At 47.6% G+C, this 15,741-nt stretch overlaps 1 protein-coding gene across 1 annotated transcript; it reads right to left on the bottom strand.

Annotated features, from left to right (window-relative positions):
* Positions 1–54: 54 nt before the first annotated feature.
* LOC119434961 (uncharacterized PE-PGRS family protein PE_PGRS24-like) lies at positions 55–15,504 on the bottom strand. The gene is made up of 2 exons (XM_037701958.2): positions 15,161–15,504; positions 55–392 (listed from the first exon to the last, which is right to left on the bottom strand). Exons 1-2 carry the CDS (start codon positions 15,231–15,233, stop codon positions 61–63), a joined length of 405 nt encoding a protein of 134 aa, XP_037557886.1. The 5' UTR covers positions 15,234–15,504; the 3' UTR covers positions 55–60.
* Positions 15,505–15,741: the final 237 nt, after the last annotated feature.

The following is a 15,741-nucleotide window of genomic DNA, read 5'->3' as shown; positions in this document are numbered from 1 at the left end:
AAAACATATGAAGAGTTCACGACAAGTAGGTCTCCTGGGCATACGGTGGAATCCTGGGCCTCAGGCACCTCCTTGGCCTCCGTCGCCTCCTGAACCTCCATTGCCTCCTCGTGCTGTGGCGCTTCCTACGCCTCCGGCGGCTCCTGCGCCTCCCACGCCTCCTGTGGCCCCGGAGCCTCCTAGGCCCCCGTTGCCTCCTGAACCCCCGTCGCCTCCAGCAGCCCCGCCGATTCCTGCACCCCCGGCGCCTCCTGCGCCTCCTGCACCTCCTACGTATCCTGGTCCCCCGGCACCTCCGTCGCCTCCGTCTTCTCCTTGGCCTCCAGGGTTTCCTGCGGCTCCTGCCTTTCCTGCGGCTCCTGCGGCTCCTGGGCCAGCTGGGTCTCCTGGGCCTTTCGCAAGACGGAGTTATCACTTTTTCTGTCTGACATGCGTTCGCTCGCCGTGAAAGCGCGCGTCCCTCGCGCGCTTTCACTCGCACATTTCACTGGATTAAAATTGGGTGCATCATTTCACTTTGTACACCACATCACTTTCGCTATTAGATTATAACGCGAGGATTGACTTCCGGTAGCAAAATCTGGAAAAAACGTCGCGTTACAATCGAGTAAAAATATGGTCGTTTTGTGAGCGAAAGTTCTAAGCCCCATGAAAGAACCAGTAGTGATTTAGTGCTTTGACAGTGTGTAGCCCTTTTGTGAGCACTCATATAGTGCTCTCGAGGATGAACTCCACACATTGCGAACAGGAGAGCACATTGTCCTAGCGCCGATGAGCACTAACGAAAGAAATTGTTATGGCAGACGTTACGAATGGTAATCTTGCCGTGACGAACTGTGTGTGTGTGTGTGTGTGTGTGTGTGTGTGTGTGTGCGTGTGTGTGTGTGTGTGTGGTGTGTGTGTGTGCGTGTGCGTGCGTGCGTGCGTGTGCGTGTGATTTCCTCTTATCATCTGATGTAGTTATCTCATCCATGCGTGTACAAAGAGACATACAGGCAGAAACATGCATGCACTTACAAAGAGCAAACACGCGCATAGGAAATAAGACACACCGACATTGCAATCGGGGGCTTGAAAGACATATAATCGTAATTTCTCTCGATCACATTCGTGATACGTTCACTTTGTTCAATATGGCAGTGGCCATATTCAACATTTTTATGTGGTAGCAAAAAAACATGTAATTTAAATTGTGATTAAAAAGAAGCTCTTCAAAAAACCGGCGAAGTTCGCCTAGAATGCTATACTCTGAATGAAAACGATCACAAATGAAACTATAAGTGCCGATCACTCCTATGGTTACAAACCGGCCGGAATTTATTGGGAAAGTCCCTACTTTTCATCAGATATCCCGAGTCCCCACTTGATCTATTCGGGACGGCATATATATCCCGATCTTTTCTCTTTCTTACTGAATAACAATCTAAAATGCAAGTTTACTTTTTGTACATCCTGACAGCTTAGTTGCGCCGTCTCTTTTGTGTTCTCTTGCATTATTGCAAGCATAATGGCGGTTTCTTTTTAATGCGATCACCATTCTTTACCCATTTAGTGGTATGTCTGTCTGTATCTAAGCTCTTACACCCTGTGACTAGTTGTCAGTTAGCTTGTGCCACTACATATGTGGTGGCTGCTGTCTCGCGAAGCGGACAAAATGGGCCTAATAGCTTGCTGATGGCTACTGTCTGGCCTAGTGAACAACTTTTCTCACTGGGTATCTGCAATTGGGGTATGTTCCCGAACAGACAACTTCGGCACTTCGTATCTGATATTTGTGCGTGCCCATGAGTGGTCAAACCCCCGAGTAAATGTGCGAAGGTGACACAAGGGGTATGTAGCTTCAAATGCAGTGGGAACCGGGTGTATCGAATCTGAAGGGGATCACAAAAGAAGTTCGATATATAGTAATTCTATATATAAAATAAAAAATTATACACAAAATTTCAATGGGATTTTGCAGCTGTTCAATATATATACAATATTTCATCATAAGGGTGTTCGATATACCCTGGTTCGACTGTATAAAAAAGCGATAACGCCTCATCCACAAATGACACATCCGCGTCGAATGCGGCCGCTTGGTGCAGAGCCATTGAAACGAAGTTGCAGCCAGGACACTAGAGATACTTCAGAGTTTCAGCTGGGATGCAGATATTACAACAAGATAACCTGTGTCGTGGTTTCAATTGGCATTGTGGTTGGCAGCTAAATTGCTACTTTGGGCGTCTGCAGTGGCAATACTTGTGTCGCTACATTCCTTTAATGCGAATCGCATTAACGCCGACATTCATAATCAGTGAGATTGGTCCTGCCGGAAATTTTTCGTCGCGGTGCTTTACTTACTGTTGTATAGCTCTAATCTTGAGAGTACCTGCACCTGTACTATACCATAGCAGTGGTAGACAGGCACTACGACACCATTACTCTTATAAATTGCAACAATCCAGGACTAAACAAATTGAGCAGCTTTATTGCACGTACAGACTGGTGGCTCCTGGCGCTAACGGGGTGGGTCATCGCCATCTATGCCTTGTAACAACTGATTTCACTTTCATCCTTCTGCTCGTATCATCCTGCATCGAGTGGCCACTCGTCGTGATAACGGCGTCATGGCGACATCTGATTCAATGACGCAGGACAAAAAAAAGGAAAATGGAACTGATGTCGCAGAATATGTCCGGGGCTTGCATACACACCGAAAAACACATTGGCGACACGAAGCACTGCACTGACGTAGGGTGAAACGCCTTGAGTGTCAAGTACCCTGTTTTGCAGCTACTCGATGTTAATTTTTGCCTGCTATATGCAATTTCAGCGTCGAGGCCCCATGCGCCTCTTGTTATTGATATTTGTGAACAGTGCAATCGTGCTTCTCCTTTTGTAGGCTTTCAAAGTGGGAATTGTTCGCCCTCTTACGCAGTAGAACGACGAAGTCAACACACTGAGGTCGGAGCTGTTAACAATGCGTACTGGCACTGTTGTTTACTTCTATGCGAGGCAATGTGCAATGCTCACTACCCGAAACCGACGTTCAAAAGCATATGGCCTTTATTATGTAGCGATGCCTTCCTGCGAGATCTCCAAATTACTCGAACACTAGGCTAGAATTACCTCCGGGTGATCGTAGACGCACGATTTCTATTGAGCGATTTACAATTACAAGTTATTACTGAACCGCCAAGCGAAGTTACTGAGCGACGTGCAAATGCCAGCGTAGTGCACGCGACGTGTGCTATGTAAACACTATTTCTATGTATATGCATATGCATAATTTATCGCATATTGATATCACGGACAATAGATCGCATAAATATTAAGCGGTCTGTTTTCGGCTTCTTCGTGCCAGTGGCTAGGGCGTGGTGGTATTTTCCATATTCTAGCTAGTTGTTCATAACTGCATGCGGTTTGTCATGTACAATTAAAGTTATGACGCCCGTACGGAGCATGACGTTCATCTACTGTATTGAAATGACGCAACGACTGGCCTAAGTAATGTCCAAGGTACAGAGGAGTGGAAATTCAGCATGCTAGCTGCAAATTCATTTCTTCATTTCTTCCATCTCCTTAATTTTTTGGTCTATTTAGGCTTTATATGGTACAACATTGCCTTGGGAGATACGGTTAAAGCATGAGGAAATCCCTGACCTGACCATGCCACAGTTGCAGCAAAGCAACTAAATGATACAGTAGACAGACAATCAGATTGGGCAGCAGAACCAACGAATCCTGTATTAGCAAGGCTTGTTTCAGTTGCCGTGAGCTTTACTTCAGTGCACTGTTCATTTGCCGCAAATTCTGTAACGTTAAGAGGGGCCACTGTAACCATGGTGAAAGGGGTGTTTTCAGGCAGCTTATTTATGGCTACAGAATCTACTGCTGGCACACCTTATCGGTAATGAAGTTTCTAGCATTAAATGGTGCAAAAACAAGCAATACGAATGCTTATCAACTTCTAAAATTTTGCGCAAACAAAGAACAGGTGCGACACACTGGACCGGCAGACCTCGGGATAGGGCCACCTTCTTTCGGTCGACATTCACAGTTTTTTTTTTTTTTTGCAATGTCAGCAAGCCCTTCGTTAGCAAACCGCCTTAGAATGAGACCTTCGTTAAAAGAAACGTTTCATGATGTATCCTATTCTTCGCTGTTTACCATCTGCGCCACAGAACGCCGCCACGGTTATCGCCTTAATAAATCTAAAATGGAGAAAGCAACGAACGTTTCTTGGTGCGTTTTTGCGGCACTACCATAGACTTTTCCTTAGAAGGCAATGTAACCAAATTATTTATGATCACGAACCCTCTGCTATACGGGTAAGCAGGGTCCTATGAAGGTCTACGGCCAACAATTCCAAATGCGTCTCGACCAACGTATACCTCGGGTTCTGCTATGGGAGCGGACGAGCATTTAACCGTATATTGGCTCCTTTCGGTGTGTGAAAAGAGCTGCGATGGCTTGATCTAGGCCCCTGCCCTCTACTCGCAGTCTTTTTGTATCATTCCTATGCTCTCGTAGACGTAACATTCATTTTTAACCTGATAGCAATTTTATGGACCCCCGAAGTGCATTCGCACCGCCGGCGCCACCATATATTGTCACGCATTTAAACAGTAAGAGGAGTGTTATAAGGTACCCAGAGGCGCGAACAAATCTGCAGGGCGCCCCTGGCCACAGTTTCTGGAGTATAGCCAAGGCTGCGCTCTGCCTTCCGTTGCTGGCGTTAGCGTTGTGCACACAAACGCTAGCGTTTCTGTCGAGATGCAAACTCGTTCTCTTCATCTCATCCCGTGCACCATCGAGAAATATGACGCTTCCAGCGCCGCTGTCCGCACTGCCAATCATGCTAGCGTTTTCAGACGCCTGGTATAGCAGCCGGAGCTCTGTTCTTGCTGCACCGCAGCAGTTTCCTAGCACACTACGTCACGACAACATGTAGTCTCCGCGTATTGTAACACCTTCCGACCAGCCGGAGCACCACGATAATCGTTGGTCTCTGTGCTTCGCTGTTCGGAAAAAAGTGAGAATTTTTTACAGCAAAGCTCTCTAGTTGGTCGGGATTTTTCATGCGGTGCTCACCCAAAAAAAAAAAAAACGGCTGGTGAAAACGGGGTTTGTGTTTGAGTTTCCGCGTAACAAAATTAGCTTTTCTTATATATTCGAATTACAATCCAATGCTACCATGTGTGTAGGTCGTGTGTAAGTCATACTTCACGAATTGTCGGACACATTTTACTTTGAGAAATGTAATTAGTTCAATAACATACTTGCTCTAGGCGGAAGGCCTACAAAAATCGGGACATACGTTGTTCTAACGTTACGGCCATTAAGCGGCCGCGGCCACTCAAACAAACCTCAAACGGCAGCAGGAAAAGTGTTTTGTTTTTCAGTTTCCACGTAACAGATTTATGTTTTCTGGTATGTTAGAATAAAATTGCGAATCTGTTAAGTCTGCAGCTGGTCTGTAACTCGTACTTTACGCATTTTCTGGCGCAATTTACTTTTAGACAATAATTTATTCAGTATGGCACTTGTGCTTGGCGGACGGACTAGAAGAATGAGGATGTGCGTTGCACGTAGGCACATGGGCGTGCGCGCATCGCGTACGTCGCTTGTGGTGGCGGTGCTTGTCTAATGTCCACAGCTGCTTCGCCGTACATCCACTGTCACAGAATGAAATGGAGGCGGATTTTTTTTTCCTTTTTTACGTGTGTTTGTAGTGCAGCACTCTAGAAATACGGCACTGGGTTCCGACGTTCATTGTTGGGTGAGATGTTATACTAAATTTTGCTTCTTTCAGATTTCATTCATCTGAAGAGCGAGAGCTTTCAACTTCTTCGTTGCGAAGCTACTTTGGTACAGTCTTGGCCGTATCTCACACTTAATTTGTCGAGCGCCTCAAAGACGGCAGCCGAAAGCCGATTTCGAAACTCGCCATATGAAATTGTCCACGTAGGGAGCACACTCTACGAATATGATAAATAAGACGAGGCAGAGAGAAAGAGCGCGATAGCAACGGAAGGTCACAAAAAAAATAAACTGTTAACGAATACTAGGCTGAGTTTGCAGCTATGTCCAAATTCCGAATTCGCTCTGAAGTGTACGTAGGCGCGCAAATAATTAGATTGCCCATCGCAAAAAGACCATTGCGAGCGAAAGCGCTTATTTAAAGCAGATTTGTCTGCTTATCTAACACCTCATGTCATTCCCGGAGGGAATCGCTACAGGTGACTACGCTTCGCTTCTTGTTTTTCTTTTGGACATGTCGCACAATCAGAATTCTTTTCATATACATAAACCTTATTTGCCTGCTTGCAGACGAAGCGGGCTCGAAGACTTTTTGTGCACTTTATGTTTTGTTCCATACAAAAATATTTGCGAAGCAAATTCTTAATTTCTTGGAAGCAGGGACCTCCTTTAGTTACATTGTTATGGGGACGCCAGGCACAAGAGAGGTATTTGTACACAGTATACAGAGAGAAATGGGAATAACCATCTTTATTCGTGAAAATGGCTCATCGACCTTAGCAGTACATATGGTCAGAGGCGAGGGACAAATATAGATATTGATAAACAAATAAAAAGATAACAGGTACTCCTAGCCACCCTGACTGTAAAGCGGATATTCTGTGTGGACTTCCGTAAGTAGTTGATCGTTCACACGGCTGGATGAATGAATGAATGCTATGAGTGTCCCCCTAGAAATGAAGCGGTTCGTTGCGCCACCAAACTGTCTTAATTTTTTACCTGTCCTACCTATCTTTCCTTTTTTTTACAAACGTAAAATTTCCCACATAAAGGTTTCTGAACCCATAATTGGAACTTTGTTCCCTCCAATTTTGGTGGTCTCCCTATTTTTATGCCGCCAAATCTGCAATACGCTTTACAAATTTCTGTTGTGGACATGTTAACGTTCCCCTGCTATCCCTGAACCCAAAAGCTTCAAGGAGGCAAGCGGAGCCTAAACCTATAGCCGGGTAGGTATTGTTGCATTCTAATCAAACATGTTCCTTTCGTTGCCTAGCTTCACTGCTGCAAGCACATGCTTCAAAAATGGTCTATGTGGGCGGCCTCCAATGACGTAATGTCACATCCCTTGTGAAGTCGGCTGTACTTACCGCAAGATGGCGAAAGGCTCATACGCGCAACTGTAATGATGCTGATCATGATGATAATAATGCTTTTCTCGAAAGATTGCATGGTGGTGTTATGATTGCAACCAAGATAAATGAAAGCACAATTGAAATCGATACTAAATCAAATGGCGTAATATGACTAGGCAAAATTTTGGTCTTGGTTGCACGATCGAACACCCTCTTGGTCTACGCATTCACTCGCCCCAGCAGAATCTATTCCAATACACATTGTGGTACCTGCTTCTTTATTCCTTGTTTGTCAGCTTTATCATTGTTTTTTCTCTGCAGATTATTTATTTGGTTTCCGCTAGACGTATGCTCATGTTCAGTGCGTTGATGCCTAAACAATTTATTTCAGGATATAATATTCGCAATGTATCGTGATAATAAAGTTATAGCGTGATCACCGGTATCTTGAGTGGATGTATAGCAGTAATAATTGTCCAGACAATTTTAGAGAATTCTTATGTGAAACTTCAAAATCGCATCTCAAAGAACGCAGGTAAGTAATAATTTTCTATTTTTGGTATAAGTACTCGAAGTAAAAAAATACACTGAAATAACCAAATTATGCACTTGGTTCCTAGTTCCCAACATTTGAAAAGGAAACGTCTGGAATCACAATAACTTCACTTTATTGTACTTTAGGCTGTATACCACGCGTTCAGTATTAAGCGGCGACTAACTAGAAAGCATGCTCGACTCATTTATCGTCCTATACCGTAGCGGGCGCCAACACGTTCGTAATAAGTTGTGCGATAACTATACTGTAATCTCAACCGAAACGTTTTCCACGTGGTTTCTTAGTGCAGTAATATCTGATAGCAGAGTCAGAATGACCTTTATTTCAACATCCACCACACCATGCTATTCCAAAATCTATCACCATGCTGCGAGTTAGAGGCGAAAATCACAGACTTCTTGACAGAGACTTACGCACTAGAAGTAATTTTGATTGCGATAACGGCGTCCTTATCATCGTTACCGTAACCCAGCGTACATACAGGATACGCCTGGCACCCAATATGTGCAGATATCTCCATCATTTCCTTGCAGTTGTTGATTGCGTTAAATTGTCACATCGCGTCTGTATATCGTATCTTTATATTCCAGATGTCGCTTTCCGTACACATAGATGATGTGTTGTCGATAGTTAACATTTGGCATAAAGCGCATACTGAGCCAAGAGTCATCCGCGTATTGGCGTCATGCCCTTTATCATTTCGTGTCTTCTCATTTGGTCCTTTGAATGAGAGCCGTAGACGTAACCTTACTATAAGCCTCCTTTCTTTAGCAGTTGCTCGACCGTCATCTAACTCATAACCTTTACCAGCGTGGTGTTTGTTACGTAGGTTTAATGACGACGCTCTCAGCTTAGATATCTTACTTTTGGGCGTTGTATGGCTAAGCCATCTTCTGCCGTCCAATTTTTCGCAAATGTTGTTTATCTTCGGATGTGCCAAGCAGAGCTTGAGTAAGAGAACTGATAGTAGTCATCAGCTGATTTTCGACACCTATGTTGGCGATTTGTACTAATAACTGCTAGATTACACAGCGTAGCAAGAAGGCGGAGCAATTGCCGGCAACTTTTGCAAGGCTAGGTCCACCGGAAGTCCCTAGATTTTCTGGCGTAACAAAAAGCAAAAATATCTAGGGAATTTAGGTCCGCCTGCCGCAAGCAACATTTCTCCTCCGAAGCAGTTATAAGCACTCGCAAATAGTAGTGTGCGTGTGTGTACGTGCGTGTGCGTGTGTGTGTAGTGTGTGTGTGTGTGTGTGTGTGTGTGTGTGTGTTAGTGCGTGTGTGTGTGTGTGTGTGTGTGTGTGTGTGTGCGGTGACACACACTGCGCATAATGCGATGCGCAGAGAGATAGACGTCTTCGACCGCACTGTCTCTGCACCGCGTCACCACCACAGCGTCTCCTGAGATATACGTCACCGACGGCTGCTATGAAAACCAACTGGTCTGCTTCAAAGGGGTGCCTTTCTCTTCCGCCTCCGAGACGAGCCTAGCGTCGGTATGCTCGTCCGCTGCCGTTGCTAATCGAATAAACAGTGTTACGTTTTCATGTTGGGATTCGTCCTTCAGCCGACGCGACATCCCACATCTGGTGACCCGGACAACGGACAATAACGCCTCGCCATGGACGAGAAAGACGTCCTCCAACAACAGCTGGAGCTTCTCCAGAGGCAACTTCACACGCAGCAGGAGGTGATCCAGAAGCAAGAGCAACAGCTTCAAGAACGGCACCGCGAACTCAATGATTCCGTGCAGTAGCATCCTGGCGACGCCTCCGCAACGCTCGCCGCGCCTGCCGGCTCCGCCGAGGTCGTCAGAACCCCGGCAGACGACATCGTGCACGTTGCCCCGCAGAACGTCTAGCGCGTCGCTGTCAAGCTTCCGCCGTTTTGGACCGACTCGCCCGAGGTATGGTTCGCCCAAGTCGAGGCCCAGTTATCCCTCGCGCGCATCCCGCAAGACCGGACCCACTACAATTATGTCGTCACCCACCTCGATGCCCGCTAAGCCAACGAGGTCCGGGATATCCTTGCCAACCCACCAACGGCCAACCTTTATGAACGCCTCAAGAATGAACTCATCGGCCGCCTGTCACTCTCGGAAGACTAAAGGTGCGACAACTTCAGTCCGCAGAACTCACCGAACGCAAGCCTTCGCAGCTCCTCCGCCACATGCGTGCTCTCGTGGGCAACATGGAAGTCCCGGATTACCTACTGCAAGTACTTTGGCTTCAACGACTTCCACCGCACGTGGAGGTCGCTTGGTCGAGAGGTAGCTTACCCTACATCTTGACCAACTTGCCGGGATCGCTAATCGCGTCATCGAGGTCTCTTTGCCGCAGTTGTCGCCCACCGTCCAGGCTGTCGCCGCAACGCCGAACACCACAGAGCTTGCGCGCCGCATCGACGATATCAATCGACAGCTCAGCACCATTCAACGACGCTTTGATCAACACTTGCCGACACGCCACTCGCAAAGCGGTGGCCGTAACACAGTGCCGTGGCCGTAACACAGTGCCGTCGCAGCAGCCTGGTGACGACGACCGGTGCTACTACCATCGACGCTTCGGGGACAGAGCACGACAAAGTCGATCACCCTGCTCTGCTGTACATAAGGGAAACGCCAACGGCAGCTTGTAGATACAGCTGCGAGCTGCCAACCCGGAGGCCGTCGAAACTTCGTCACCGACCAAATTACAAAGCCGCGGTTCCTTGTCGACCGGAGTTCCGATATTTGCTGCTACCCACGAGCCCATCTTCAAGGTAGCCCGCCCTCCTACGTCTTTCGAGCTCAACGCGGCAAACCGGTCCACAATCAAGACTTACGGCCACGGTGTAAGAATAGGCGAGAGGTGCTAACGTTCTCCCCACAACGCGCACCCAAGCGCCGCCGACTCGCGTCCAGATTACGTTCGGCTCGGTTACAGCTCGGTCGGCACGGTCGTAGAGGGCGCTGCGGAATGCGGTCCCAGCCTCGGCGGCAAGGCGCGTGCTACCGCTGCTTCGTCTTCCTACTTGCATGTGCGGCCGCGCTGTTTTGAAGGCATGGTTTTTGTTCGCGTGAGGTTAATGAGCTTGTGCATGGGTTACTGTCGCCGCGAGCCATCGACAAAGGTGGCAGCCGCGTTCTGAGGGGAGTTTGAAATGGGTAAAAAGTGCTTCGTTCCGAATTGCAATTCTGGAAACCGGACTTGAGCGGAGCATGTGGCTTTATTCAAAGCGCCGTCCGAAAGCGGTCGTCTAGAGCAGCGGCGCAGTGCAAATCTGAGGGCAGAAAGACTCTAATGCCAACCAACCATGTCTATACGCTAAAGTCCCAGATATTTTACGGGCAAAGCACCTTAGGGCCGAGCCTTGTCCCCCCCTCGTCGTCGTCGTCCGTAGCTCTGGTTTGCATGGAGTCCTCTAGGGGCGCTGCGGTGCACATGGGCGTTCGTTCCCGACGCGCGCTCTCTTTTTCTCTTCAGCCATGGATGATAACGGTCGCTTCTGATAACGGCGCGCCCGCTATAGATGAAAAGGCGAGAGTGGCGGCTCAACTGCAAGCGGAGTCGAGGGTTCGCAAAGCTGCTGCAGCACGGCGACGCAGACAACAAGCGGACCCGGAGTCTAGGGCGTGGGAAGCAGCAGCAAAACGGCAACGCCGGCAAGCGGACCCGGAGCTGAAGGCTCGCGAAGCTGCAGCAGAAAGGAAACGCCGGCATGAGGACCCGGAGCTCAGGGCTCGCAAAGCTGCAGCAGTATGGCAATGCCGGCAAGTGGACCCAGAGCTGAGGGCTCGTGAAGCTCGCGCTTGAACCGAGCATCGGTGCCACCAACCTCAGGTTGAGAACGACTCCGGCGTTTTGCCGCCGGTTGCCGCGCTCTCGCCGCCTCTGCGTCCGCTTGCCGGCGTCGCGCTTGAACCGAGCATCGGCGCCACCAACCTCAGGTAGAGAACGCTTCAGGCGTTTTGCTTCCGCTTCCCGTGCTATCGCCGCCTCTGGAGCCGCTTGCCGGCGTTGGGGGATTCACGGTTAACCGAATGATCCCGCGGGGCTTTGCCCACTCATCATCATTCAATTCGTGGATATGAGGCGTTTTTTTTTCTTTCTTTAAGTAGCGACAACTTTGAAGCACCACCGACGAATCTCATTGGGCGGCGCTCATTCCGGCAGCCATGTTCTTCCTAACGCTGTTCGCTCGCAATAGATAGCAGCGGCCGTTGACGGTCACATACAATCTAGGAAGATAATGGCGGCCGAGTGAGTACATGTCGCTACTTAAAAAAAGACCAGGAAATCTAGGGACTTTAGTCGGCGCCAACTATTTTTCCGAGGATACGATATCGACGGCATCCTACGCGGAGTTTGATAAAAAGGTTGCCACCTTATTTCCGAACTGTCCAAAGAACCTCAAGCGGTCAAATAAACCTCGAAAGCTGCTGCGAAAGAGAGAACCTCCTGTGTGCCACAGCAGTTTGTGCAAATTTTGCTACTTGTACAAGATATTTACTGGGCGGTTTAACTGTCATGTACCAAGATTTAAAAAATATGCAAATGTCATGTAGCTAGACAGGACCAACGTAATGTTGTCTGCCGTCGCTTGGAGATACGCCGATAATTTTTTTGCATTCCGCCTAATTACATAATTATTTCCATAATTGATTAATCAACTTTTCTAATGCTGTAATTGGATAAAAAGTGTGAACGAGAGAATTGTACAGCAACATGGAAAACTCTCGAATTGCCGCGCGACTGGCCGCTCGGGGCACTTTGCTTGTATTCGTGGGCTTCTTTCGCGCTCGGAAAACACTTTTATGTATCACGTATTGAGCAATGGAAAGCTGTATCGTGAGTCTGTCATGTCGCTCTACAATTTTATCATTGACACTTTTAATCTAATTATAATATTTGAGATGTTGAATAATTAGACTACTTATGTAATTAGGCAGAATGTAAAAAAATAAGCTGAGTAGCTTCAAGGGACGGCAAAAACATTACTATGGTTCTGTCCAACTACGTGACATTTGTATATTTTTAAATCCTTGTGCACCCTGCATAATACTGCTGTTTTCTGTGCAGATGTATGCCCGATTTTCAAATTTGTTCCATACTGGCTGCTGATATTTTTTACAATGCGCGTGCAATGTATATTACACGCTTAGATGTTTTTATTCAACATTTTGCCATTGTGGGAATGTATGAGAGCGTAAGCTTCTGGGATGGTTATCCCCTATTAAAATTATCGAGCTCCTTCATGCACAATTTTTTTTATTGTGCCATCAATGTTGCCCGATTGATCCGTGTTCACGTCATTCACAGCCCTGCACAAGAAACCTTCATGTTAGCGAGGTATTGAGCCTCGCATCCGAGGCATCCTTAAGTAAGTTTGTAATGTAGACATAAGTGCGCCCCCAACATTCTTTTAGGATAGATTTGTTAGTATTGATACGTGTGATAAATTGTCAAAGGCTTTACTCACCTCTAGGCCTAGAATGGTACGTGGCTCTTACAGGGCCCGCTGAATCTGCCACATAATGTCTTGGGTGGAAGGATTTGGGCTGAAGCCAATCATCGTATGGGGCAGTAGTAGGATTTTGCTTTCAGTGTACTCATTCAGTCTGTTAGAATGACGTGTTCCATAACCTTCCCGAGGCAAGAGGTTAAGAAGATGGGGCCGAAGATTGTCCACTTAAAGCCTCTTCCCTGGTTTGGGTATGAAGACTAGGTTTGCATGTTTCCAGGTGGTGGGTATAGCCCCCCCCTTTCGAGTGGTATGTTGAAAAGTTGGCAATTTCGGTAACCGACTGATCATCTAGGTCACGTAGCTTTTTATTAGTGATACGGTCCTCGCCAGCCGCCACTGTAGTTTTGATGCTGTTTAGGACAGCACGTACTTCAGATTGCATGATTTCACTGTCCAATTTCCTGTTTCCTTTTCAGTGTAAGCTACGGGCATTGGAATATCGGTGCTTGTATTAAAGTAGTGGTTTTTTTAGAGCTTCAAAGAGGGCATGATTATCTCCCAGGAAGGAGTGTATGATCCTTTGAAGGTTCTTTTGTGATGCTGTTCTAGTCAGTGGGGTATGTAGGTGTTTAAGCAGGAACCAGGTGTTTTTGCATCCTAGCTGGCCATTAAGGTGGTCACATAGCTGGTTCAAGTGTTCCTGACAGCTGTCGTGAGTGCTCTCAACATCCCTTTCGAGTTGCGCGAGGCAATTGCATAGGCCACGATTGTGTTTTTTGCGCGAGGCAGTGTTACAACAAGCACTGCTGCGCAGACGACAGTGGTCCAATTTGACATCAGGAGCTGGCCCGTCCTCCTGCGCTACCTCAGTGGTTGAGTTAGCTGCGCCTTTGAGAAGAGTGGATATCTGTTCCGAACATAACTGCAAACGTTCCATTTAGTGTGCTTAATCTTTAGCGTTTTCCCTTTGTAGCCTCTGGAGGGTACCGTAATGGAGAGAATATAATTAGGGAACCTACATGCAACGCCGTTTTAGGGTACCTGCCGCCGCCAGCTAAATTGGCGGGTTAAATCTGGGGCAGAAAATGGCCAAAGACCAGCCGACAGACCACATTTCCCGCAACCCTTGGTGACGTGAAATTAATTAACTTCTTTTAATAAACATTTGCCTCACCAGCCAGAGACAAATGGCGCGTCTTAGCGCCGGACACGGCACGTCTACGTTTTAGTTAGACTAGTAAGTACAGTCTTTATTACAGCACACTTCGAAAGACAACCCTTTATATATTATGTACAACTGGAAGGCAACGTCAATGCTTAATGCAGTTCACATTCTTGGCGTGAGATAATGCTACCACGAGCACGCCATCGTGCCTTATAGCTTGTTGCTTTACATGTGTCGCACGACATGCAATAGAAAAGTAAGTTTGATGTGTTTAAAATAAAAGGAAAAGGCAACTTGCTATATTAAAGACGTATGCAGGTTTCTTGTGCGCATTGGCGCAAAACTAAATAAAAATATTGAATAGATCGTGTGCCAACATGAGTACATCAGCGCGTGACAACATAAAAGGCCGAAAGACTGGGGCTCAAAATGGCTACCCACCAAATTTGGCGTAAATAGCGTCAAAATGTTGGTATGGTTACCACCCTAAAACAGCACTCCATGAATATAATGATCACTCCCAACGTTAAGTTCCGTATTGTCCAAGATGGCATTTTCTATGTGCCTGGTGAAGGTTAAATCAGGCGAGGTGTTTTGACTCACGCTATTGGTTATGCTGGTTGGTCATATGTCGCCGCTAGCTGACGGGGTTGGGACGCGTCAGCTTCCACGCGCGACGGCGTTCCGAGCGTTCCTGACGAATTCTCTATGCCGATGCCTGGCATTTTTATGCTTTTTTTATGCCTCCGGATGGTGCGCCGCGGCGTTTTCGATGCACGCGGCAGGCCGCACCTTTTTTTTATCGAACTGACGTGTTCGCTCTATGAGACGGGTCTCGGAGGCTCGCTAAAACAACGCAACCGCAAGAGGACGGTCCAACAAATAAACACTCACTGACAAGACAGCCGAGGACGATCACCATCGCTGCCAAAGCCAGAAGACCGCAGAAGCTGCCGTCGCGTGCCATGTCAGGAATCCTCTCGGTCGAGCAACCAAACGGTCAATGCAGGGAGAGAATAACACCTCCGGCGGGGCGTGGCAGGTAGGAACGGCGATATCGCGCAGCGAATCCAAAATCGCACGGCGCACTCGTCGGAACGACGACCAACTGAGAATTAAATGGGCACGATATATTACGCCGGACGCCTGGCGGTAGTAACGTCAACCACCACGTCACCTACCGACGCCACGGCACGCGCGAAAACACAACGCGAACGTGCTTCTAGCCTGTTTGAACCAACGTTACTAGACTAGTTTCAGTTGTAAAACTCCTCGCCCGTGCGCTTACCGCCGCCGTCGCTACTCCCTGGGCAGCCGCCAGATGGCAGAGCCGTTCCATCGCTCTCCACTACAGACGCCTCGCCGCAGCCTTGAGCTCGTGCTGACGGGCAGCTTGCGCGTGTTTCACGATCGCTGGTGTTCTAGTGATACCATGTGAAAGCGGTATCCATCTACAGCAATAAGATATATCGGGC

This window comes from Dermacentor silvarum, unplaced genomic scaffold, assembly GCF_013339745.2.
Source record: "Dermacentor silvarum isolate Dsil-2018 unplaced genomic scaffold, BIME_Dsil_1.4 Seq3473, whole genome shotgun sequence".
Taxonomy (NCBI): domain Eukaryota; kingdom Metazoa; phylum Arthropoda; class Arachnida; order Ixodida; family Ixodidae; genus Dermacentor; species Dermacentor silvarum.
The sequence above is the reverse complement of the archived record's forward strand: the minus strand, read 5'-3'. Positions and strand labels throughout refer to the sequence as shown.

Excerpts from the sequence above, each read along its gene's own strand:
- LOC119434961 (XM_037701958.2), bottom strand. The coding sequence starts at position 15,233 with ATGGCACGCGACGGCAGCTTCTGCGGTCTTCTGGCTTTGGCAGCGATG. Across the intron at positions 393-15,160 it reads CGTCCTCGGCTGTCTTGTCA|GCCCAGGAGACCCAGCTGGC; the intron begins GTGAGTGTTTAT and ends GTCTTGCGAAAG.